The sequence below is a fragment of the Rosa chinensis genome, chromosome 5 (genome assembly GCF_002994745.2).
Source record: "Rosa chinensis cultivar Old Blush chromosome 5, RchiOBHm-V2, whole genome shotgun sequence".
In the NCBI taxonomy this organism is placed as follows: domain Eukaryota; kingdom Viridiplantae; phylum Streptophyta; class Magnoliopsida; order Rosales; family Rosaceae; genus Rosa; species Rosa chinensis.
The window spans coordinates 64,376,821-64,401,924 of NC_037092.1; the positions used below are offsets into that span (position 1 = coordinate 64,376,821).

General features: G+C 39.7%; 3 protein-coding genes across 6 annotated transcripts; 1 reads left to right on the forward strand and 2 right to left on the reverse strand.

Annotated features, from left to right (window-relative positions):
• The first annotated feature begins 6,791 nt into the window (after nucleotides 1-6,791).
• Nucleotides 6,792-12,414, forward strand: LOC112165105 (TMV resistance protein N). Of its 2 annotated transcripts, none has more exons than XM_024301521.2 (6): nucleotides 6,792-7,751; nucleotides 7,899-9,003; nucleotides 9,221-9,496; nucleotides 9,588-11,223; nucleotides 11,323-11,460; nucleotides 12,063-12,414. In XM_024301521.2, the coding sequence occupies exons 1-4, from the start codon at nucleotides 7,414-7,416 to the stop codon at nucleotides 11,142-11,144; spliced, it is 3,276 nt and encodes a 1,091-aa protein (XP_024157289.1). In that variant the 5' UTR covers nucleotides 6,792-7,413; the 3' UTR covers nucleotides 11,145-11,223; nucleotides 11,323-11,460; nucleotides 12,063-12,414. The 2 variants fall into 2 exon arrangements, with proteins under 2 accessions (XP_024157289.1, XP_024157290.1); XM_024301522.2 differs by having other exon boundaries at nucleotides 12,164-12,414.
• Nucleotides 12,415-12,607: 193 nt separating this feature from the next.
• LOC112165106 (4-hydroxy-3-methylbut-2-en-1-yl diphosphate synthase (ferredoxin), chloroplastic) lies at nucleotides 12,608-19,322 on the reverse strand. Of its 2 annotated transcripts, none has more exons than XM_024301523.2 (20): nucleotides 19,012-19,322; nucleotides 18,505-18,735; nucleotides 17,757-17,914; nucleotides 17,199-17,305; nucleotides 17,008-17,108; nucleotides 16,854-16,930; nucleotides 16,120-16,239; nucleotides 15,791-16,021; nucleotides 15,342-15,458; nucleotides 15,170-15,244; nucleotides 15,005-15,082; nucleotides 14,810-14,869; nucleotides 14,650-14,712; nucleotides 14,349-14,493; nucleotides 13,978-14,116; nucleotides 13,717-13,794; nucleotides 13,476-13,635; nucleotides 13,283-13,381; nucleotides 13,072-13,176; nucleotides 12,608-12,887 (listed from the first exon to the last, which is right to left on the reverse strand). In XM_024301523.2, the coding sequence occupies exons 1-20, from the start codon at nucleotides 19,034-19,036 to the stop codon at nucleotides 12,786-12,788; spliced, it is 2,271 nt and encodes a 756-aa protein (XP_024157291.1). In that variant the 5' UTR covers nucleotides 19,037-19,322; the 3' UTR covers nucleotides 12,608-12,785. The 2 variants fall into 2 exon arrangements, with proteins under 2 accessions (XP_024157291.1, XP_024157292.1); XM_024301524.2 differs by having other exon boundaries at nucleotides 19,135-19,321.
• A 1,811-nt stretch (nucleotides 19,323-21,133) lies between these two features.
• LOC112165840 (yrdC domain-containing protein, mitochondrial) lies at nucleotides 21,134-23,183 on the reverse strand. 2 transcript variants are annotated; one of them, XM_024302523.2, is made up of 5 exons: nucleotides 22,985-23,183; nucleotides 22,640-22,877; nucleotides 22,318-22,493; nucleotides 21,854-22,145; nucleotides 21,134-21,368 (listed from the first exon to the last, which is right to left on the reverse strand). In XM_024302523.2, exons 2-5 carry the CDS (start codon nucleotides 22,807-22,809, stop codon nucleotides 21,302-21,304), a joined length of 705 nt encoding a protein of 234 aa, XP_024158291.1. In that variant the 5' UTR covers nucleotides 22,810-22,877; nucleotides 22,985-23,183; the 3' UTR covers nucleotides 21,134-21,301. The 2 variants fall into 2 exon arrangements, with proteins under 2 accessions (XP_024158291.1, XP_024158289.1); XM_024302521.2 differs by having other exon boundaries at nucleotides 23,008-23,142.
• Nucleotides 23,184-25,104: the final 1,921 nt, after the last annotated feature.

Consider the following 25,104-nt stretch of genomic DNA (forward strand, 5'->3'; position numbering starts at 1 on the left):
CACGTTTCGAGACCATACATGTAAACATCTCCCCCTGATGACAACGGTCATGGGAGTTCGGATAACTTCCACAAACAATGCTACCAACATGTTTCTCGAAAGTGGAATTTAGGCAATGACTTAGTGAGCAAGCCTGCCGCACTGTCCTCAGATTGAACCTAGTTCACTTTGATCTTGAGGAGAGTTCATTATTGCTGATTATCCTTGGTGATGTCGCTTTTGATGTAGCCTTACTTCATTTGTTCAAAACAAGCAGCATTATCCTATATGCTCGTAAGCTCATCTGTGGTAGACTTCAAACCACAATTGTTCGAACATGCGTAATTATGGATCCAATTCATGAACCACTTCGTGAAGAGCAATGATCTCTACATTGTTCAAAGATATAGCGACTAGGGTCTGTTCTGTAGACCTCCAAGATATCGTGGTCTTTACCCATGCTGAACACTTAACCAGTTTGGGAACGACCTTTGTGTGGGTAATGGAGATACGCAATATCAGCAAAACCTCCAAAACACATGTCGTTTTAGGATGGGGATAGAGGACGTAGGCCAGTGTTAGCGGCGTTCCTGGTGTGTGATGGGTCCGAATCCATCATCTTTCTGTAGGGATAGAACAAGCCCATATCAATCGTACATCTCAAGTACTGAAAGATATCTTTTACACCAATCTAATAGCGTCGCGTTGGCGCAAAGCTATATCTAGCTAACAAGTTCATTGCAAACGAGATGTCCGGTCTTGTGCATTTAGCTAAGTATAATAATGCGCCTATTATACTTATGTAGGGCACTTCCGCCTCTAGCACATCTTCACCATCATCCTTCGGACGAAGAGGATCCTTTTCAAGATCAAGACTATGGATGATCATGGGGGTGCTTGAAGGGTTGACCTTGTCAAAATGCCTAAGCATCTATCAACACGATGCTCAAGTTCCAAACCGAGACATAATCGTGTTCTCTCAAGACCCTTCATCTCAAACTCGGATTTCTAGTGTTCAGCGGTTTCCCTTAACTCTTTAAGGGCTTCCAATGAAGATCATGTCCAACATGAACAGCGATAAAATCCGAAACTTGTTATGGAAACGCGTGGGCATATCCCTTCCCAATCAAGTAGTCATCTTAGTGAGCATTTCAACCTCTTTGTAAAACGCGCTCCGTGGTCTGGAGCCACTTGACTTCGGTAAATGAAGTTCACCATGAACCTTCATGTACATTTCGTATCTAGATCCCCATAGAGATACGTAGTGACCACATTTGTAAGCTGCATGATTAGTTATTTGGAAACTACCAAACTGATAGGGTAGTGGAGTGCAGTGACATCCATTACGAGAGAATATGTCTCATCGTAGTCGATTCCAGGGTGTTTTGTGAGAAGCCTTGCGCCATAAGGCGAGATTACCATCTCTTTTTCTCACTACGCTTTCTAAGAAAGACCCATTAGTTAACATGTTTTATGTTAGGAGGTGTTGGCATCATTGGTCAAAAACCCTCATCTTCATTAGAGAATCCAACTTAACCTCGATCGCATCTTTCCATTTAGGCCAAATTTCTCTACATTGGCATTCATTCATCAACAGAGCGTGGTTCGATATCGTCAGACTCAACAAACTCATGCGCAACAAAATGCGCAACTACATCATCAATTATGATGGAGTTTCTATCCCACGTCTCATGTACACTAGTGTAATTTTCATAGAGCTCTATATTCTCAGGAATGGGTTTTGACGTTGAGGCATCCCCCAACGATAACCATAACCTGGAAGATACTCATGAGACGGATTTTGAGTGTCGATGATCCAAGGATTAGGTTGTGCAAAAGCATTATTCGAACACACGGGCCTCCCACACATCCTACCTAGGGCCATGGCCTGTAACGCCAGAGTGCCACTCTCTTTGGCGTTGGCACCATGCCTACCTCCGTGTAGGGTGGCGCTACGTCCTCTTGTAGGGACGTACTTCCTTGCAGGTATATTTGCAGCAAATATGTGATCTCGTCACTTTAGTATGGATCGAGATGAGACATAGTGGGGACAGGCCATGACAATTCTTGTCGTTCCTGCTGAATATTCGTGTTCTTATGTCCCCCTAATGACGGGAAGACTGTCTCATCAAAGTGACAACCCGCAAATCTAGCGGTAAGGAGATCGCCTTGCAAGGGCATTAAGTGGCGGACGATTGTTGGAGTCTCAGATCCAACGTAGTTACCCATTCGTCTGTACGGACCCATCATAGAGAGCTGTAGCGGTGCAATTGGCACACTCAAATATGCATAAGTAAGATATTTGTACCCAGTCACTAGCTATAACACAGAGGTAGATTGAGTGGCAGTGGGTCGTAGACTAATTAGCATAGCTGCATGCGATATTGCATCACCCCAAGCGGTTATAAGGAGGGTGCGCATTACCAATGTTCAGACTACCATCGTAATCGTTTCCGCGAGACCATTTGGGGTCCCAATGCATTAACCATCGAAAGTCTTCGATGTAAACTCACTAGCATAGTCAAATCCAATTGACTGAATAGGATGATTCGAGGAGTGAGCCCGTCATCATATGATATGTGCTAGGAGTGTATCATAAGCAGCATTACAAGTGGACAATGGCACAACACATGACCAGCGTGTTTGCATGTCAACCAACATCATGAGATATTTAAACGTCCGCTAGTTGGTTGAATCAGTCCAAAGAATCCCCATGGATTCTATGTAAGAACAAAATGAGTATTTTCATGTCCTTTGCATAGGACAGTCTCAGTCCTAGTTTCCCTAAGGAACGGGCTTTGTAAAACGAGCGAGAGGCTTTAGAAGCAACCAATGAGAATATTGGTTAAGCTTGAGCGTATGAAACGCTATTTGAAGCAAGTTGGTGATTGTAGCATCACCTGGGGCGCCATCACTATGATGGCGTCATGGATGAGGACTATGCCAGCCCTAGGCTGGTGGTGGACCGAGGCTGTGCCCTAAGCAGCAGCGTCAGTCACACTTAATCCAGGAATCAACTTTTGATTCATCTTTCATTTCGCTCGAAAGATAGAATGTCCATGTGAAGTCTTTTGTAGACGGATCATCATATCATGACTAGGATGATCTATCCTGTCGTAACAAAGCCAATATGTGTCTAAATCCAAGAGATATTCTCTCATAACTTTTATTGGATTAATAGCTCGAATAGTAACATAGAATCCACTAGAGAGACACATAAACTTCTCTAAGATGCGCATTTGTTCACAATCATTAGAGGTATTGCAAAGGAACTAATTTCAGTTCTCTACATGAGTTTTCCCATGGAATCCGTTAGCTATTTATAGGGTACGATTTGCCCTGAGAGCGTAGAGAATTTATGTGACAGTAATCAAGGTGCCATTTGGCAAGTGGAACTTGGGCTATTCCATGTCCTTGAATTAATACCGATGACCCAGCCATTGTAGTCACAAAGTCATATGCTCAGAATCAAAATAGAGTCATAATGAAAAGAACTCGAAATTTTATTCATAAGCCAACGGAGTACATCATTGTCTCTTTGACCGAAGAAAATCTAATCCAAAATGCTAGCTAATGCAAAACAATAATAGTCGTCTAACTTCTTTTGGTAATTCCAAAATAAATGTGACCAGGTGAGTAGAGAGATGTCGGTGGAGCAAGGCTCGCTTAAGTACCACTAATCTCAGAACCTTCCTAGACATCACACTTACTTTGGGTGAGCCTACTTTGAAGAAAGACTAAACCATTGGCATTTACTACAAAAATATATGGCAATTGCCTATTACATCTCTTGGAAAAAATAAAGACATAAACAGAATTGGCGATCTATTGATCCCTGCCAGATTTATAGTCTTCAACCCTTCACTCTAAATCATCTTCTTGATCTTCTTGTTCATCATAGTGAGGTTCTCTTGCTTCACAATATGCTTTGTAGGCGGTAACAAGTTCTTCACGAGCTCTACAAATATGTGCCCAATGATCAGACACTCCACATCGAGAACATACATATCTTTGCTCAAACTCCATTGATTGAGGCGCTTTGAAAGCGTCATTTAGATGGCTCTTAATGTTGGTGGCGCCACCAACATGGCCAGAGGGGTTGCCTTCCTCTCTCTTTCCACGTTGACCTCTTCGGTTCCTTGTTCGCCTATATTGGCTGTTACCTTCCCAAGAAGAGCGATTATATGGACCAAAACGTCCAGAAGGATCCCTAAGGTTAGGGTTTCGCTCTTGGCGCCTTCTTTTAGGGGCGCGACTATAATTGGATTTCGGAATATGCTCTGTTTCCATGGATCTCGAATTATAGTTCTTCACAAGGATGTTGTCATGCTTTTCAGCGACATTCATAGCTCCAATAAGCTCATGAAACCTTGAGATCTGTCTTGCAGTAATATCGATTCGATAGTTCTTAGTAACCATCAATGCAGAGATGAGGAAGGTAGAGAGAGTCTTCTCAATCAACATCGCATTTGTGATCTCTTTACCACAGAACTCCATTAAGGATTTAATGCGAAGTGCTTCCGAGTTGTAGTTAAGAACTGACTTGAAATCACAGAAGCGGAGGCTATGCCATCTCAATTCTAGGTCAGGAAGCAGGGAGTCACGGACATTGCCAAATCTTTCTTCGAGTGAGACCCACAGCCTTCTGGGGTCTTCTTCATTCATACACTCGTACTGGAGCGAATCATCCATATGAAGAGTTATTAGGATGATGGCTTTCGCCTTATTTGCCTCTAAGGCTGCTCTATTTGCTTCCAAAGCTTGAGCTTGCTCAATAGTTAGCACGTCATGGCTAGGCTCGAGAATCGTATCTAGGATTCCATCGGCCTTGAGATGCTGGCGGACATCACAAACCCACCTGTGATATTCAGAGCTAGTTGTTCCCAATGGTGCAAAATTCAATTTGTTCAGGTTACTCATCCTAAAAGTGAACAAGAGATTAGGGTTAGTTTCAGAGTGAAAAAGGCTACCACGAAAAAAAATAAAATTTTTTAGCGTAGTCGCTTCCAAGAAATTAGAAATTTCCGAGTGTAGTCGCTTCCAAGAAATTCGATTCCAAGAGAGGTTGGATTAGATCGAAACAATGATGTTTGCGGTCGATTATTTTATCTCAACAAACTCTAAGTTTGGAGGACTCTACAAGCTCCAAGCTTGGAGTAAGCACGAACCCCCACAGTTCGGCTTAATTTGGTCTCCCCTATGATAAAGAAAGGGGGGTAGAAGAATGGAGGTTGCAAGTCCCTGAAAAAGAAGAGAAATTGAATTAAAAAAACTCTAAAAAAAGAGGAACATTTAGTAAAAAAATACCTTGAAATAGGTCGCTGGAAATTTTGGCCAGAAAAGTCGCCTGAAAAGTCACAGCCGGTGGCCAGAATAGTGACCGGAAAGTTGACCGAAAACGGTTGACCGGAAACAGCCAACTGGAGTTGACTGTTGACCGGTCATTGACTGTTGATCACGAGCTGACCGAGCTGATGTGGCAGTGGGTCCTCGGATGCTAACGTGGCAATGTTGACGTGGATGATGCTGACGTGGCAGTGGGTCTCTTGTTGCTGACGTGGCGGCTGATTGTTCTGCTGACGTGGCTGTGGGGTCTGGTGCTGATGTGGCTGTGGGCCTGTGTCACTGGGCCTCTGCCTTGGGCTTAGGCTTCTTGGGCTTCTGGGCTTCTTTTCCTTTCCTTTTTTTTTTTCTTTTCTTTTCCTTCTGCCGGTTTTCTGTCGGAAGATTCAGTCTTCCAGTTCACTCACTTTTAGGCCGGTTTTTGTGTTTTTTCTTCCAGTTCCTGAATCTTCTGATTGAGAGGTATTTGGTGACACAATTTGGTTGAAATTGGATGGCCGGAAGATGGTGAACCGGTGGAATATTTGTTGTGGGTTGTATGGAGCTTCCGGTGGTCGGTTCGGTATGTTTCCGGCCGGTTCTGGACTCTTGGGATCGAATGCTTCAAGGTGTGAGGTGGAGGCAGAAAAGGCTTTAAGGTTTTGTATTCGGAGATTCTTGAATTAGGGTTTGGCTATTTGTTTCAGGGTTAGGGCTTCATGCTGATAATGTGTTTTAGGGAATCAGAAATTGAGAGAAAATTGCTGTGTATTCTCATTGATAATAGGGGCCTCTTTATATAGAGGATTACAATGCATAGAGTCTGAATCATATAAGGAAATATAATCTCTAGATTCTTCTAATTAAACCCTATTATCACTAGGTCAAGTAACTTAGAGTTTGGGTCAAACACAAATTAGGGTTTTACTTGAATATTTTATAATTATAGAATCAATAACTGAACAAGTATTTTAAATCCACACCGAATTAAACTTAGATATTGAACTTTTCAAAAAAAAAAAAAACTTAGGTATTGAAATAATAAAAAATAAAAGTACTTGTGTCATGTTTCTAGAAAAAGAAGAAAGCAATGAGGCTTACTTCTGCAACCCATAATATTTTTTTAAGAAAAAAAAATTCTTTGAACTAAAATTATGTTCTGATGATGAATATAGTGTGCTTTTCCAGTTTTCCCATTCAGTCCAAGAAATAATGTATGAAGTCAATTGCAGTTGCTACTTGCTTCCACCGGTCGATATACAAATGTGTCGTCTCTCATTTTATCAAACTCTCAATAACCAATCTCACTTGGTTGTCATGTTCATTAAGATTTGCTTCTAAACAAACTTCTATCTTCATTCTTTTACAGTTTTACAACTTATCAAGAGCTAGTCGGTGACAAACTGTCAATTGCATCTACCTATCAACCAAACCACTTATTGCATTGGCAAAATATCTCCCACTCATTATAAGATTCTCCTTCGGCGGTGAGTTGACTGATCCAGTCCTCTTCTGGAAGAGTCTTCCATTACCTTTTCTTCTTTTCTTGGTAGTTTCGCTTCATCTTCCAGGAAAAACTGTGATCAATGCACCTACTGATAGCCTCGTCCTCTTCTGCCCCTTCTTCATTTCACCAGCAATCAAACAACAACTATTCCTGGTTTTTCCACCCGTTCATACTTCATACACATACAATGTGTTTCTACCTTTTCCACTTTACCTTTTCTCCTTCTCCTTTTCTTGGTAGTTTCGTTTCATCTTACACGCCACCCTTGACTTCACATTGACGTTGATCGAAGCTACCAGGAAACTGTGATCAAGCAGTGTACCGATTTTTGAGATGTGCTTCTTTTCGATCTGTTCCTCTTCCTCTTCCTCTTCCTCTTCCTCTCCTTCTTCATTCCATCAGCGAGCTGAGCGTGAAATCAAACAAAAAGCTAGATTCAATGGCCATCCAATTGAGTGCTTCTTCCTCATTCTCTTCTGTTCCTTTTTCCACCCGTTCATACACACACGATGTGTTTCTGAGTTTCAGAGGCGAGGATACACGCTACAATTTTATAGGTCATTTGCACAGAAATTTAGTTCAGAGGGGGATCAACACTTTCATAGATGATCATGATCTTCCAAGGGGAGAGGAAATATCAGAAGCACTTCTCCGATCCATTGAAGGATCAAAGCTCTCTCTCATTGTGTTCTCTGAAAACTACGCATCCTCAAAGTGGTGTTTGGATGAACTGGTTCATATCCTTGGATGTAGAAGATCAAAGAAACAAATGGTTTGGCCAATCTTTTACAAAGTGCTCGGACGTAAGACACCAAACAGGCACATTTAGTGAGGCACTTGCAGAGCATGAGCGCCGATTTGAAGATGACAAGAACAAGGTGTTAAGATGGAGAGCAGCTCTTTCAGAAGCAGCAAATTTATCTGGGTGGCATCTCCCGGGCGGGTACATCATGCACTTAATCTTACTTATAGCAAATTTGTCTGTTTTTGTTTGTTTGTTGGTGTGTGATTATTATACAATACTACGCTCTTTTTCGAAGTAGCAAGTTTTTATTTTTATTAAATCTTTCATTTGATTTTAACATGACAGGCATGAATATGAATCTAAATTTATTGCTAGAATCATTAAAGAGATTTCTGCACAAGTAATAAAACATACCCCATTGAATGTGGCAAAATTTCCAGTCGGGATAGAATCTCGTGTACAAGACATGCTTAAACGCTTAGATGTTGGGGGAAGTGATGTACGCATGGTAGGGATATGGGGAAGTGGTGGAATAGGGAAGACAACAATTGCTAAAGCTGTTTACAATACAATTGTCCATGAGTTTGAAGATAGTTGCTTTTTGGCAAATGTTAGAGAACGTTCAGTGCCATATGAAGGTCTAGCCAACCTACAGAACATTGTTCTTTCAAAGATTCTAGGGGGCAAACTGGAAGTAATCAATGTTGATGAAGGAATCAATTTGTTGCGTGAAAGGTTGAGACATAAAAGGATTTTGTTAATTCTTGATAATGTGAATAAATCGGATCAGTTAGACGCATTAGCCGGAGCACCTGATTGGTTTGGTCGTGGCAGCAGAATTATCATAACAACAAGAGATAAGAGTTTGTTTGTTCACGATGTCAATCATATATACAAAGCCAGGGAATTAGATCATCGCGAAGGTTGTGAGCTTTTGAGTTCAATTGCCTTCAAGAATAAGAGAATTTTAGATGACAATGAGAAGCACTTAGTTAGCACTATTGTTATATATGCTCAAGGCCTTCCGTTGGCCCTAGTAGTTTTGGGTTCACATCTATGTGGTAGACCGGTACATAAATGGCAAGCTATGCTAGATGGTTTTAGAAGAAATCTTCCCGAAGGCATTCAAGATATTCTCAAAGTCAGTTATGATGGACTGGAAAAAATAGTAAAAGAAGTTTTCCTCGACATTGCTTGTTTCTTCAAAGGTTGGAAGACAAATGATGTGATACAAATACTAGAAGGTTGTGACCGCAACAACCCCATGCATAGTATTGAAGTTCTTCAAGAAAAAGCCCTCATAAATGTTTCTGAATTAGGTTTTATAAGTATGCATGATTTGCTAGAAGAGATGGGAAAAGACATAGTTCGGCAAGAGTCTACAGAGCCTGGTGAGCGAAGCAGATTGTGCCATCATAAGGATGTGCATGATGTTTTAACAGGAAATATGGTAAGTAGTTCCATGTGCTCAGATTTATAAATACACATGAAGTCAAATTAGGTTGTTCTCTATGTGTGTAGTTCATTCTAATTCGACAACCAATATCCAGGTAATATGTATCATATGATTTTCTGTTGAATTCTTAAAGAAAGAATAACACTCAAAACACTTGCATATTATTATATAAGTACTCATTTTGCTAATGCGATTGCCTTTTTCATACTAGGGAACAAAAAAAATTGAAGGTGTAATGATAAAGATGCCTACAGCAAATGAGATACGCTTGAGTCCTAAATGCTTTAAAAATATGAGAAATCTTAAAATTTTTATAAACGTCAATGGACGGTTTGGTGGAAAGGTTGATTATTATCCGAATCAGTTGCGGTTACTTGATTGGCATGACTGTCCGCTAAAATCTTTCCCCTCTGATTTTAACATGAAGAATCTAGTTCAACTTAGTATGTCTTGCAGCCGCATCTCACGTTTTGGAGAAGGATTCAAGGTATTTATAAATTGTCAGGGGTTCACTTTATTAAAATCTTTACACCTTACTAATTTTCCATTTGATTTTTTCTTCTTGTTTGGTATGACAGAGTATGGAAAATCTGAAATCCTTAAATTTGAGGGAATGTAAATTCCTAACACATAGTCCAGACCTGTCTGGAAGCCCAAACTTAGAGTTCCTGGATCTAAGCTACTGTACAAGTTTAAAGAAGGTCCACCCTTCGGTTGGATCCCTCAAAAAGCTTGTTCGCCTGAATCTTTTCTATTGCTCTAACCTTGTGAGGCTACCTGGAAAAGTCAACTGGAGGTCCCTCCGATTCATTACCCTTGCCGGGTGCACAAGGCTGGAGAGTTTCCCTGAAATTGAGGGAGAGATGAAATACATGACATCCTTGTGGCTGAACGACACTGCCATCAAATCATTGCCATCATCCATTGGATATCTAATTAATCTTCAAGAGTTGTGGCTCCAACATTGTGGAAACCTCACAGATCTACCCTGTAGCATCTATGAATTGCAAAATCTGAAGCACGTTTGGTTGTCCGAGTGCCGAAAACTCGTAACATTCCCAAATAAGGTGGACTCTGAAGTGCTTCCAACTTACTCAAAGGTTTCACATGACAACTGTGACTCTTTATCGAAAAGAAAGAGACGGAGTGAAGGCAGTTCATTGGACCCAGAGCCAGACACTGAATTCAATTTGGCGCTTCCTTGGCTACGTCGATTCTCGGCGAGTGGATCCAATTTGTCTAATATTGATTTCCTCGCGTCCCTTGATTGTGCATCCACTCTAGAGGAACTTGATTTATCAGTAAGCCCCATTGTTGTTCTTCCCGAATGCATCAACAAATTTGTCAAGTTGAGGGAACTCAATTTGAGAGGCTGCAGGAGGCTCGTAGAAATTCCAAAGCTTCCATCAAGGATTGGCCGGTTGTTGTTGAGGGATTGCGTATCATTGGAAAGAATTTCGAAGTTGTCAAACATTTTGGAGCGTAAAGAATCACAAATAATGATTAAGAAGATGGACTTGACTAATTGCTGGAGACTCTGTCAAAATTTGGTTGAGATGGCAAACAAGGATGATGATGAGGTGGACGCTGATCTCTTCTCCCGACTCCTATCTTCTCAGCAATCCAAATTCACAATTACATTTCCAGTTCCAAGAAGTGAGGTTCCAAAGTGGTTCAGCTATCAAATGGAGTTCAAGGGGGGTCGACAATTTGAATTTTGTATTGAAACACTTGCAAATTTCAAATGGGACAACACAGGATTGGCTGTCTGTGTTGCTGTTGATCAAATCGTTCATAAGGTTTCTGCTGTTTGCTGTTTTGATGTCCGTATTTACATCAATGAAGTACAGGTATTCGATTACGATTCAAATGGCCTCGATGTACAGGTTGATTCAAGAGAGTCGGATCATGTGTGGCTGCACTATGTTCCCTTCCTTGAAATGTGCCATCCGTCACCTTTTCATCACTGTCGAGTCGGTTATACGCGTCCGTTGCCCCCTTTTAAGTGTCGAGTCACTATTGATCAATGGAAGAACATTGATGTCTTCTTAAAAAGCTGTGGGGTCCAGCTTGTAATGCCACCCAATGAAGACGTTTGTTTGAAGCTAATCCCTGCAGAGAACCTCAAACATTGAACTTTCTAATGATGAAGTTTATCTTTCTGATGATGAAGTTTACCTCACCGGTGAACTTTTTGATGATGAAGTTTATCAGGTATCGTTTCCTTTTGTGAAAATCTCCCCATTTCAGAGATAATAACTGACATTCGTAGCAAAATGGAGGACTGACATCTGAACAATAATGCTATTGCAGGACTGATGGGACAATTATCGTCCCAAACAGAGGACTGACTGCAAAGAATTATATACCGATGCGCAACTGGAGAACAAAAAGCTATAATTATTACTAATGCAGCATAGCATTGTCTATGGACCAGTGTCACGAATACAGGTTTACATTTTCAAATTCTGCCTTTCTTTGATATCTTCAGATTCAAAATTGTTCTGTAATATCAACTCTTTGTTGGCATTCTCCATATATGTGGATAGAGTTGAACTAGTTTATCAAGCCTGGTTCCATGTAACTAAAAAAAATGCAAAATTGCATCAGTGAAAGGAATATTAAATTTGTAATTTAGAAGCTTGATCTAGTGCACTAAATCTACTTGACTAAACTCATCGATGAACTTGTAGGCGTTTTCTCTTCCAATAGCCAATCTCAAGGTCTTTCTATTTTCTGAATTTATTTCCTCAGTCAAGAAGTAAAGAGTTTAGATCATGATTGTTTCAATTGATCACAATGCCAAACATATATTTACAGTGTCTAATTAGAGTGATATTTACTTGAAGGCATGATTTAAGATATGGAAATCAAGTTTATTCACATGCATTGTCCAATTAATGCAGTGTAATTGCAATGATATTTTTTTTCTTTCATTTTATCAGTTTCTTGTTGAGTTACCACTCACCACTACATTATATTGAACTTGAGAAATATCTGTCCTTTGTTTTTGTTATTGTAAAATTTATGCATGCCTTAATTTGTTCCTGCAGGTAAATATAGTTTCCTCTGGTGGAACCATACACTGTTCCAATATGCATACAACTTTGCCAGCTCATCAGTTGAAATTTTGCATTTGCATGTTCATTGGCAGTCCTATTCTAAGCTACTGAAACCTGAAGCTGGGATATCAGAAGGCAAGATCCTTGCTTTTGCCAATCCTGCCAACCCTTATTGGCGAAGAGATCGATTGTTTAGGAACTAAAACTCTCGGCCTCTTCAAACGATCGATCTCCTCGTCCGACAAGGAGATCGAGATTGATTGTTTATTTTTAGTTAAAACAATTCCTTTTTTTTTTTTTTTTTTTTTTTTTTTACGACTCCAAAACTTTCTGTGACTCCAAATGATTGTTCGTCTCAACAAAGAGATTGATCGTTCGCTATGTTTTTTCCGAATCTCATCCACACTTGAAACTTTAACACTACAACAACTAAGTAAACATGAAAGTAAAAAAGAGAAGGAAAAAAAAAGAGTGAGGAATAACTAATATATCAACAGCCTGTTCTTTAAGAGTTTTATTTTGCACTATCTACCAAACAGTCTAAACCCTAATCCTTTCAATTATTAATGGGAGAATTACACCGTTGTTTTGTATACTAGATGAGGAACATTTTACATGAATCTTTCTATGCTCCAACCATGTTTTGATTTCAACTATGGGAACTTAGCATACAACGTAATGAGGACAACCCTCCTCTTATTCCCCTGTGCATATTCACTCTTCTGCTGGAGGGTCAACCCAGCGATCATGATCTTTTATTAGCTGGATCAAGGCATCAGTTGCATGCTCCATCTCTATTCCACGCTTCACCACAGTCTGAAACAAAATTCAACCTCATAACAAGTTCACCCCTTTTGAAGATTTCAACAAATGATAATGATCATGACTTGTATAAGGTACTTTGCAGAATAAGAGATGGAATGTCTACTGCATGCTAATTGTAACAAAATATGATTCAAGTAAACTCTTAAAAGTATTTCAAGTCGGAAAGAGAAAATACCTTCCCAACATAAAGATCAATCTTTCCAGGAGCACCACCAACATACCCGAAGTCTGCATCTGCCATCTCCCCAGGTCCATTTACAATGCAACCCATGATTGCAATCTAACAAAGGAAATCGAGAATAAATTACAAACCCATCAGTATTATTAAAATTATAAGGTCTGCAGTAAGGATTATCAAGTTACAGAGAAAAGAATTAGGTAATTACTGAAACACCAGGCAAGTGTGATGTCTTCTCTCGTATTTGTGCGCTTATTTCTTGCAGATCAAACAAAGTTCTTCCACATGATGGGCATGAGACATACTCCTGAAATGAGGTTTATGCATGTACAAAAATTATTCAAAACCATCATCTTTTCATGATACGTCCAACTCTTTGTATTCATAAAGAGAACCCCTACCGTCTTTGTGTTCCGCATTCTACAACCTTGTAGTAAATTGAAAGATGTGTTTCTAATGAAATCGAAATCCTTGTCAGGGGCTTCTAATAGGAGACCATCTCCAAGCCCATCTACTAAAAGGGCTCCCACATTGGTACCAGCACCAATAACCAAGTCATCCCTGCATTAATTGCATTTAAGATAGAAGTCCTAATACCATAGATATCTGACAAAAGAGGAAACGAGTGAACCTTGTGATTACCTATGAATTCCACTTGGAAACTGAATATGGTGTATTACAGGAAAGTTTAGACCATTGTCTCCGAGATACTCAAAAAGCCTAGAACAATAGAGTAAATGGTTCGTGTCACTAGACGAAATGAATGCCAAGGATTCTGAATGAGCACTTGTGGAAAAAAGCAAATAGTATTTCGTCATTGATGAAGTGTCTGCAATGCCTCACTGGTTTGGAAACCTTATCATTGCAATGTTGAGATATTTAATGGAAATTTAGAATTCTTACCTCCTTGCTGCATGCACTCGGCTTATTTTCTCTTCACTGAATGGCAGGTCATGGAGAAGCATTGTAACATCAAGGCCCTTGAGAAGATCCAGAACTTCATAGGGTTCATCACCACGGACCGAGACGACCAAGCGTGTACCTGGGAAGTAGTTGATTCACATGATGAGAATTGCAAGCATATATGATCAGGAGTAGCATTTCCCCCCTACACAGAGCTTTTCATATCTCTAGATGGAAATAGACCCTCTTAAAAGGGGCAGCTATGAATTAACGTCAAAGGCCACCAGTAAATTATTATACCTTTGCAATACTATGATAACATTAAGTTCAATCAAGTATAAGTACCCAAAAATCTGTAACAAGCCCTGTACCTTCTGGCAAAAGCTTGTATGCACCAGTCGATAATTCCTTTGAATTTACCAGAACCATGGCATTTGGCAATGATTTCGTAAGCTGCTCTGACAATGGCGTTATAACACCCATACTTACATCTATCAACCTTTTGAGAGCCAGACGCTGGTCACAATTTAAAGAATATTATCAGGTCATTGTTGCAGTGAGCTAACTAACAAATAAAATTGAGTTTAATGCTTGAACAATGTATTCAAGAGTAAATCACAATATGCGAGTGTGTGTGACTAGAGATGAAGAAAATTTCAGTAGGGTCCTCACAGAATCATTGTCGTCAACAGGTGGTAGTTGTCTCAATAATATCGAGTCAACTGTTGCCAGATCCTGTATCAACAGAATTGACATGTCAATGATTGTGGTAAATTTTGATATTGTGCAATCTCTCATGCTAAAAAGTGTAATCGGGACGATAAAAATAGACCTTAAATGGCATGCCCACGACAAGTTTTGCTGCAAGTGACTTGTACAGAAGCTCTGGTGTCTGTAAAGAAGGGAAAAGGTTAATGTACTTTCTCTAATACCAGAACACATTTCAATACCTACTCCTCTTTCCCACTGAAAGGGAGAGAACTAGGAGGTAAGGGATGAAATAAAGGATGTTTGATGACAACTGTACCTTCAACTGATCAAGGGAGACTGACATCAGAACTGAGCCATCACGATGCAGGACCCCTCTATAATCCACCTCATCACCCTGCGTTTTGTTTATGTATCAAAATATCTGTTAAGAGAAGCATTATGAGGCAGAAAGTGATTCCGTGTCAAGATCTTAGAGGCTGACCTCCTTTTGCACTGGCAGTTGACCAGCTCGCCGCTGAAAATCAAAGTAATGTCGGTGTTTCTCTTCAAAAGGATCCTGATACAGGTAAAGTTGAAAGTTGATAAGTGTTCCAATTTTTAAAATAAAGGAGAATGAAGGAAGTATTAAAAGACAGGAAGTCATAGAATCCTACCACTCCTTGCTGGAGATCAGCTGCTCTTTTACCAAGGTTAGCCAATCTTTTGCAGGGATCGATCTCCTCCTCAGGTGCTTCAGTAAGTGAAACCCTAATTGTATCACCCAAACCATCCTGCATACATAATTCCAAGTTCCATTATAACAAATGTAAAAATTCTTAGGCTAAATCCAACTATAAGGAATAAAGTGCTGGATCACAACCACAGATGCTGCCTAGCATCTATTATAGGCACATTCAGCAGTTCATAGAAAATTGATATAGACCTTAAAGTCAGCTACTACCTTATGAAGGTTTAACAGACATCACATTACTGGCACAGAAACCAGGATAATCCCTTTAAAATTGATGATTTTACACCCATGACATCACCACATCATTAAAATTCTCCACGAAACAGTCATTCCATATAATTAAAGCCATTAAAGCCAAGACAAGAATCATACCTGAAGAAGGGTTCCAATACCAATTGCAGATTTCATCCGTCCATCCTCACCTTCTCCAGCTTCAGTGACACCCAAGTGTAATGGATAATCCCAGCCTTGAACATACATTTCAGCCACAAGAAGGCGATAAGCTTGGACCATGATAACCGGATTGCTTGCTTTCATTGAGAAAAGAAAGTTATGATAGTCCAACTTCCTGCAGATCCTCGCAAACTCAAATGCAGATTCTACCTGTTTGAGGAATGCCACACAGATGACACCGAATGAGATTGTAGTTAGATCAAACAAGCTCGAAGTAGTTTCAGCAAAAGGAAGAATATTTTGCTCACCATTCCTCTAGGTGAATCCCCATAATAGCTCATTATACGATCTGAAAGGCTCCCATGGTTTGTGCCAATACGCATTGCTCTTCCATACTTCTTACATTTTTCAACTAATGGAGTAAAAACCTGGTGAAGTAAAAACAAAATTTTCTTACATTAACAAGAACTGAATGCAAGCAAGTGCTCATTGGTCATATCTGATAATGATAAATCCCTTTGCATGGAGAAGGTTTATTTCAGCTGGATCAGATTTTCTGCAAATCTGAAGCGAGCTGAGGCATGATACGAAGTCATAAATGTAATGATTATTAATTTGTGAGAATTCACATAACCCACAGATATGATGTGCTTATTGAAATCCCCAGTTCATCTACACTGACAATAATTGATGTCAATAAGAAGCAACATTGTCCTCGACAATACAGCAACATGGGTTTCATAGTTTGTAAAAGACTTGCCTCCTTAATCTCCTTATTTTGTTTTCAATAAAGCTCAGTGAACCACCTAGCCACCTTATGTGACAGTTAATGTGGCAGATCCACATCATTTAATGAAAATTTACGATTGGTCTGCTAGTTTAAGTGGCTATGCTACACTAGCTGCACATAAGGCGGTCTCTAGGTGGTACGCCAAAAGGTTATTCACCTAGCATTACTCACATACACATACAAGGAATAAGCTTGTAATCATGCATATTAGAAGAGATCACATATGTATAGACTATAGAGTTATGGTTTAACCTGTTCAATGTGCTCAAGTTCTTTCTCATAGTCGTCTTCTGTGTACTCTAACTTCTCAAACTGTGCGCGTCTATCAGCTGCAACAAGACAGCTCAATGAAACCACAATCACTGCTTTCATTTAGAAAACATACACCTCAATTGAACTTGTTTACCAAAATTTCCAGGGTTGACACGAATTTTGTCAAAGCATTCAGCAACTCGCAATGCCACAGAAGGAGCAAAATGAATATCTGCCACCAGAGGTATATTGTAACTGCACACACAGATTACAACATGGTTAATCCTTAAACAATGTATATAGTAGATTCTAAATACAACTGGAAAAAAGAGAAATCAGGCCTACTTTTTCTGCACCAGGGAATTTTTAATCTCGAAACAAGCATCTGCTTCCTTCTTCCCTTGAACTGTTATCCGAACAATATCTGCACCCTTGTCTGCTATTCTCATCACCTACCAACAGCACAGTCATTTTAATCAAATTTCAGGTACCAGTAACAAGTCTCCAGCTTTTTCAAGTCATTACTGATATAGTTGCAGTTATTCTCTAGAGCTCAAAATATTAAGCAATTTTCGGTTGAAAAAACATTGTTAAGTCATTATCCATAAAAAGAAAACAGTTTGACAATGCTAAGGATGTCATACTAACACATCTTCAGCTAATTTAAGAATGGTTTCACGCTTTCAATCAAATCTTGTCTTTGGCAGTGCAACCTAAACCTTTCTCATTATCATACTTTTGTATATCTAAACTTAAGACTAAGGATTTTGAAAACTCATATACTAGATTTGGGATTGAAGTAAGGAAAAGTAAATCCGACTATCAGAGCACACAGAAAGAGGAGAATTATGCCAGATATCATAGATATACAGAGTTTGCTCAAAACTAAGTAGCTCCACTTACCTCTTCAACTGTAGCAGATACATCCTTTGTGTCACTTGTTGTCATTGTTTGAATCCTTATGGGATGCTCACTGCCAATAGCCACATTTCCAACCATCACTGTCCTTGTCTTTCTTCTGACAGTTTTGTGTATGGATTCACAATACTTTTGTCTAGGAACTACATTAAAGACAAAAACAAAAATTTAGATAAAGTAAAAGAAACCCATAGAGGTAGAAAGAAATACATAGTAGTGCTAATATGTACTACCAATTGCATCTTATCTGCTTAGCTAAAACGAACACAGAAGTAAACGATAAAGCAACCACTACCTAATATCCCATTCAACTGAGGCCTACATATCAGCCATTTAATACCAAGGCGAGGCTTAGTTCAACAAATCTAATACAATAACTTGGTCCACTTGAGGCAAGACTTCTACTTCTCATAATTCAGAAGGTTTTGGGAGTTACTATGTAGTTTTCTTCAGAAAAATATCCAATGAAAGCAAGATCTTTTCCTACGTTGCAAATGAATCATTGACCAATCGTAGACTTACAATCAACTAGTAATAACTATAATTATCTCTCGCTCAGCATTTCTAGATAAACCAGGAAGCTGACCAAAGCAAACACATTGATCACTGCATATCTGCTTTCCCTTTCCTCCAAATCATCAGCTACTAAAATAGTTTGAATTATTAAAACACAACAATATGCATTAAAGCAAAGGCGGAATAACACTAATTGATCACGAGGCAGTTTAACAACCTAACAAAGGGCTGCCTTCAGATGCAGGCTTGAGTTCAGCAATATCCGATCCAGGATTCGAGTTCCTTATCACTGAAATCCTAGTTCTGCCAGACTTAAACCGCTTCAAATCAGAAAGCCTCACAAAATCCATGCTTTTAGTGAACCCCAACCTCGTCTCCCTGCCTTTTAGGCCCGTAAAGGAAGCCGGTACAGCTCCAGTAGCCATTTCTGCAACACCAAAGCTTTTACCTTCACAAATTCCAAAGCAAAAGTTTCCACAAACTCAGTACACTCATCATTTCTTAAACATAACAGAAACAAAATACAACAATTGCTCATCATTTTATCTTAGAATTTAAACAAATAGCAAAACTTCAAATTCTTAGAACTTAAAAATTTGATCTTTCCCAGCAACCAAACAGTAAACTGATTCACAGCAACTGAATTCTTCCTTTTGTGGGTAAATTTCACATGAACCCCACCACAGAAGTAAAACATCAAAACAAAAAAAAACAAAAAAACTACCTTGAATCAATTGTGCTGAAAACATGCAAACCCAAAAGCGTGTTTCACAAAATCAACAATCAGAGAGAGCTTAAAAAGATGCCCAATTGGTGGATTGTGTACTTGTGTTGATGGTTTGCTTACCTTGGTGTTGATGTTCAGACAGGTACTGAGAGTGAAAGGAGAAGAAGAATAAGAAGGCTCTGGATTCTGGGAGGGAGAGGAAAACCGGTGGTGGGATTGAAATGAGTTGTCAAAGGTAGAGAGACTTGTGTTTTTCTGAGGATTTGGATTTTTGGAAATGCATTTAATTTATTGGAGGAATTTTCTATTGTTTTCGTGGATTTCTGGACTCATGCAAAATGGACAAAACCGTTTCTTTTGGTATCTTTTTTTTTTTTTTTCTTTTCTGGTAATTGTCCCGTTTTTGGTATCTAAAAATTTAAGAAACCACACACAAAATGTAGTCATTAACAAAGTGCGTGTATTGTTGGTTGTAGTTTATTTGTTGATATCAACTTACTATGAATTCCATTTTATTTACAGTAATTAATAAACTGTCATGTTCATCATAGTAAAATTTTATATCACATATATAACGTGCTGTTTAATTATGTACATTATTTTTCACTCTTAAATATGATCTCTTGATATAATAGTTGATGTTGATGGTATTGCTCAGTTGTTTGTATAAATTTACTTCATTGTGATTAATCACTCCGTGAGTCTGTGTACAAACTCACATGTTTAACTAGCGTTTAAGTGACTATCGAGATTATGAGGAAAAAATGAGTTAGGATGAAGATTCAAGACAAGTTAAAATTCCATTTGTACCAAATGTTTAGTGCTAAAATTAGGCAAAACAGCATAGGCCTATGGGAAATGATGAGATTGGAAAAACTAGGAATCTAGTGAACAATGTTATGCGAGATTCTGTTTCTGTCGCGGGAAAGACGACTATCCAAACAAACTGCCTGCAGCCGACTATACCTAAATCCTAGGTCACGTGAAGACCACGCGCTCACCCCCCAAAGTGGCTCACTATGAATTGTTTTTTTTAGTGGTTCGCTTTAGGTGGATCACTACTAATTCCCTTCTTTTATTGACCACTAAGTCCAAAACAAAACCATATTTTCATACACAAAATAAATGTTTATTTAGAGTTTGTGGAGAAACTTGCCGCAAGATGTATGATTGAATCAAGTACAGGAACACAAGAAGCAGAGGAGAGAGATTAAGGGTCACGAGGAATAGTAGTTGAGGACTTGAGGTCTTCCATTGCATCACAATCATGTACATAGAGAAAAGTAGGGTTAAGCTTGGTGCAATATAGGAACCCGAGAAAATGGCTTATTACCAATCTATAAGAGACAAGAAACTTTAGTAAGTTAAGTATAATATGGGAACCCGAGACAACAAGGGAGTAAAACATGAATCTTACCCCTCCTATTTGTATGAGGACAAACTTTGCGATCTAAATTCAGTTGGATGAACGTAATTACCTGTGAAGCATTTTCTTTGCCTAATAATACAGTCCATTCCACTTAATGAACATATTATTTTTCCTTCATTTATAGGTAAAAGGAAATTGATTTATTGCATAATGATGTTTGATTCATGATTGGCTTGCCAAACAGATAATAGATAAAAGAAAAGAGAAAAAGAAATAGAATTATAAAGGATGAGAGTTAGGATAATTTGTAAAAAACATAATTGAATTCAAATATAGAAAAATAGAGTGTGTGTGAATAGAGAAAATGAGTGTGAATAGCACCCACCCTATTTTTTTGACCACCAAGTCCAAAAAAGAAACATTTCCATACACACAAAAAATGTTTATTTCACGGAGAGTAGTAGTTGAGGACTTGAGATCTTCTTTTGCTTGAGCAATGCCGCAAAAAGAATGTGTTAGGCTTATTGTTAGGTAACTGAATGATATTTGCATCACAATCATGCACACAGATAAGTAGGGTTAAATGAAAATCTAATCAAACAAGAAATTAGAGCAACTCCAGCGACATCCTGATGTAGAAAACTCGGTGTAATTCCAGGAGGCTGATGGGAAATATTGCTCCCCCAACAGAACTCCTATATGGATAGAACAGGACCTCACCGTAGGTTTACCTTACATATCAGATGAGTCTTGATGTAGAGAAGAAAATACTTCAAGAATCATTACACTAGTGAAAATTATAACAATTTTACAAAATCATGAAAATCAAGCATCCAATATGTTTGTCCCTAAGCTCTTCTTACAAGCCATCACTCATAAAAAATTCAAAACATATGCAAAAGGGAGGTTACGCGTGGTTTAAGTAGATGATCCTTCTTCTTCAAGAGAATGCCTTTCAAGAATAGCAACAGTCTCTTCCCTTGCACTGCAATGCCAAAACACAGTCCAGTTAAAAACCTGGATACCGGTAGACTGATGGACCAATTTATTAGGAGTGAAAAAAAAAAAAAACAATTTACAGAGCCAAAAGGAAAAGAAACAAGAGTAACAAAGAAAAAATAGATAAAGGAAGTTTTTCCTTTCATGTTATGTGCATAAGTCCAAACTTATCATACAGAGAATTAACCACTTATGAGCCTTATTCCACCACCTTGTTGATCCATAAAAAAGAGATGTCACTACTCTCATCTTTAGGGATGCACTTGACAAACCAACTAAGATATCTTAAAACTAGAATCCACTCAAGAGATAAATCTACTTCCATCTATAGTATGAAGTGAACTACTACGGGCTCGACAAATTCTTCTAGATCCAAATAACAAAGCATCAAAAGCAATGTCTAATAATTCTTTTTGCTCAGCCATTTAACACTAAGGTAAAGTATCTTAGTCAATCGGATTGGACGCTTACCTTCCAGGTCTAAGAATCTTGAACTTGCCTAGCCTGGTAAGGTCCACAACTGTTGAGCCTGCACGACCTGAAGGAAGCACACCACCCTGATAAACATACGCACAATGTTGCCAGAGGTTCTCGAAATCTTTGATGCAAACACTACTTGGCTGCCCGCTCAGGTTTGCACTGGTAAGGGCCAATGCACTCCCCAGTCCACGGGCAATCCCCCTGATGAAGTTACAGTCCGGAACTCTGACTCCTATACTTTCCAATCCAGGGTTCAAAGACTTCTCAAGCATACTCGACTCCCCTGCAAAAGACCCAAGCTAGCTTTTCTTATTCAACACTGAACTTGAAAGATTGTAAAACTGAAAACAAAATCATCCCTATTGATTTACAGCATCGTTATATGGTGGTGGCTATCAAAAATATGTTATTTTCGTTCTGTATCCACAAATGCAATGAGTCTATCAGTTACAAACCTCGTCTCAGTACAAGAGTAACAGGTCCTGGAAGGAGAGACTCAAGCAAGCCATGAGGCAAGTGATCAGTGACAGCAAAGCGCTGAATATCCGGCACATCCCCAACACAAATTGCGAGAGGACTCGTATGATTTCGCCCTTTAACCTCATAAATCCGATGAACTGCTTCCAATGAACTGCAATCACACTCCACCATTACAGGGATACACAATCACACCAAACTATATATGGGTTTCTAAGAAGACCCAATACCCATGAAACAAGAATGTACTCATTGAGGCATTTCAACAAACACATGGAGTGCGTCAGAAGTTTCACATACCAAGCATCACAGGCAAAGCCGTATAGCGTATCCGTAGGGACTGCAATGATTTTTCCAGCTTTAAGAGCTTCAATAGCCTCCTCGGTATGAGCTTCAGTCGCCGGACGAACAACCCCCAACTGAGAAACTTCAACGCCGGCGGCGTCCACTTTCTCCAAGCTCCAAGCCATTTTCTGCTCAACGCCGGGCTTCAATCTCCAGCTGCGGACTATAGGCACTAAGCCCAATCTGCGCAGGCCTGAAGCAAACGAAGAACAAGACGAAACAAAATAGTTGAGCTCAGTGTGTTTGTTTTACGTTTGCTATAAGCTTGAAATGGAAAAAGAAAATGAGAGAGAGACTGACGATTGGGAGTGATTAAAGAGCACCTCTGGGACGAAGAGAGGAGGAGGGAAGCAGAGGAGCAGAAGAGAGTAGTAGAAGGGGAAATCTGCCTGCGATTTTGGTTGGAACGTTCATTATACTCGGCAGACTGGCTATTTTGGGTCGACTGTGAGGAGGAGATGCCTCGCAAAAAAGGGGCAAATTTACTTTTTGGAAATTGTATGGGTAATTTGGAGAAGACATGAATCTCTTTGTAAAAATTTATGGTCCAATGTGCTTGGATTTCTATGTCCTTTTTTTTTTTGTCAATGATTGTATTAGAAGATCCAAAGGATCAAGCAAAATACAAGAGATACATAAGACCTCAGATAAAGAGGCACAAAAGGCCCCAGATAACAAAATACAAGAGGTACATAAGACCCCAGATAAAGAGGCACAAAGGCCCAGATACAGAGGCACACAAGCCCAGCAAATGAGGCACACAGGCCCAGCAAACATTTAGATAAGAAAACCCTACAGAAATAGCTATCAGGCCCCAAGAGGAAGACATCTCCCTTCTCAGAACCCTACTGCCGCCGATTCCATATCCTAGCTGGAAGAGAAATAGCCGCCATAGCACCATCTTGCCTCTTTCAACACCGGTTGGGACACACATAGGGCTCAAGAACGCCCATGAAGCACCGAGTAACCTAGCAGTGTGTGTTTGCCGAAGCAATCGAGCCACACGCAATTGGGGAACGAATAAACCGCAAACGGGCGTTAGATCGTTTAGGGGTAGTGTAGAACGAAGCAAATCTGGAATCCATAGTGACTAATTCCATCCAAGAGGATATAGACTTATTAACAATAAAACAACGAGCACAAAGAAATTACTAACTATAGAGCAACTAGGAAGAACAAACCACCGGCAAGGCCCATAAACAGATGCTCGGCCTAACCACCACACATTCGGAGGCGCTGTGGCACACCAAACCGGTTGGCAGCGCACACCGCCGACACCACGCCGCTGCGCCATAGCCCTACATCGCTATGCCGTAGCCCTGCACCACCGCGCCGTAACCCAGCGCCGCACCACATCGCCGACCACCCTGGAACCCGAAAGAAAGGAACAGAGCCACCGCCGTATCGAAACTGCCATGAGAACTAGCTCCCGTCCACCTCCCCGATCCCAGAACCAGTGGAGACGCCAGAACCCGCATCGAGCACCGATCCACCAACCCCGAGCCGCATCCCTGCCTAAAAGCCACGCCAGTAGCCTGAGCCATCATCCCCTCCAGAACCGCCACTAGCCGGAGAAGAGGTGGGAAGGGAAAAATAAGATGCAAACAAAACAACAAAGGAACTGGGACTAGAAGCCCGAACAAGAGAGTGCTCCCCCGACTCTCAAGCCGGAGATCAGGATCCGATTGGATCTAGATCTCGGCAAGAGAGAAGAGGGAGGATGGTTTTAGATCTACTTTCTCTCTCTAGTTTCTAGAGAGAAGGCAGAGCTTCGTTTGTTTGGGTGAGGTTGATTTCTATGTCCTTTGATGATGTAAATGAATGGGATTACTTACTATGATAAGAGAATTATATGTCTGTTGGTGAGAATGAGGGGTGACAATTTTATGAACCGGTTCAAAGTTAGTAGTTTTGGGTTGAGAAAATTGAATCCATTGACATGCTAAATAAGCGGGGTTATGTTTGAGCTATGTTTGAGTTAACACTGTCATTTGTTGAAATTGTGTCATCTTCCATCATTTGTGTCATTATGTTGTCGTTTGTGTTATTTAATTCTTTTTGTTCAGTAATCCTCTTATTATTGAATTATTTTTTTATTTTTTTTATTTTTTTGAAATGAGGGCTTGGTGCGGCTACCCTCCAGCCTTGATTAATGAAACTGCCGAGTACAAGGGGGAGACATTGAGCCTAAACCCCTGATTACAATAAGCATCGAGAGCACGTCCTGAAATAATATCAGAAAACTCTACAAAATACAGGTATTCTAACAAGCACCAATTAGCAAAGAGTGCACTATTGGCTACTCTATTTGCTTTGACAAAGCTGTGACATAACGGAAAGATAACTCGATTACAGCGAAGCATAAATACCAAAATCACAGCTTTCCTACTATGTTGCCGCCGGAAAATAAATCCGACGAC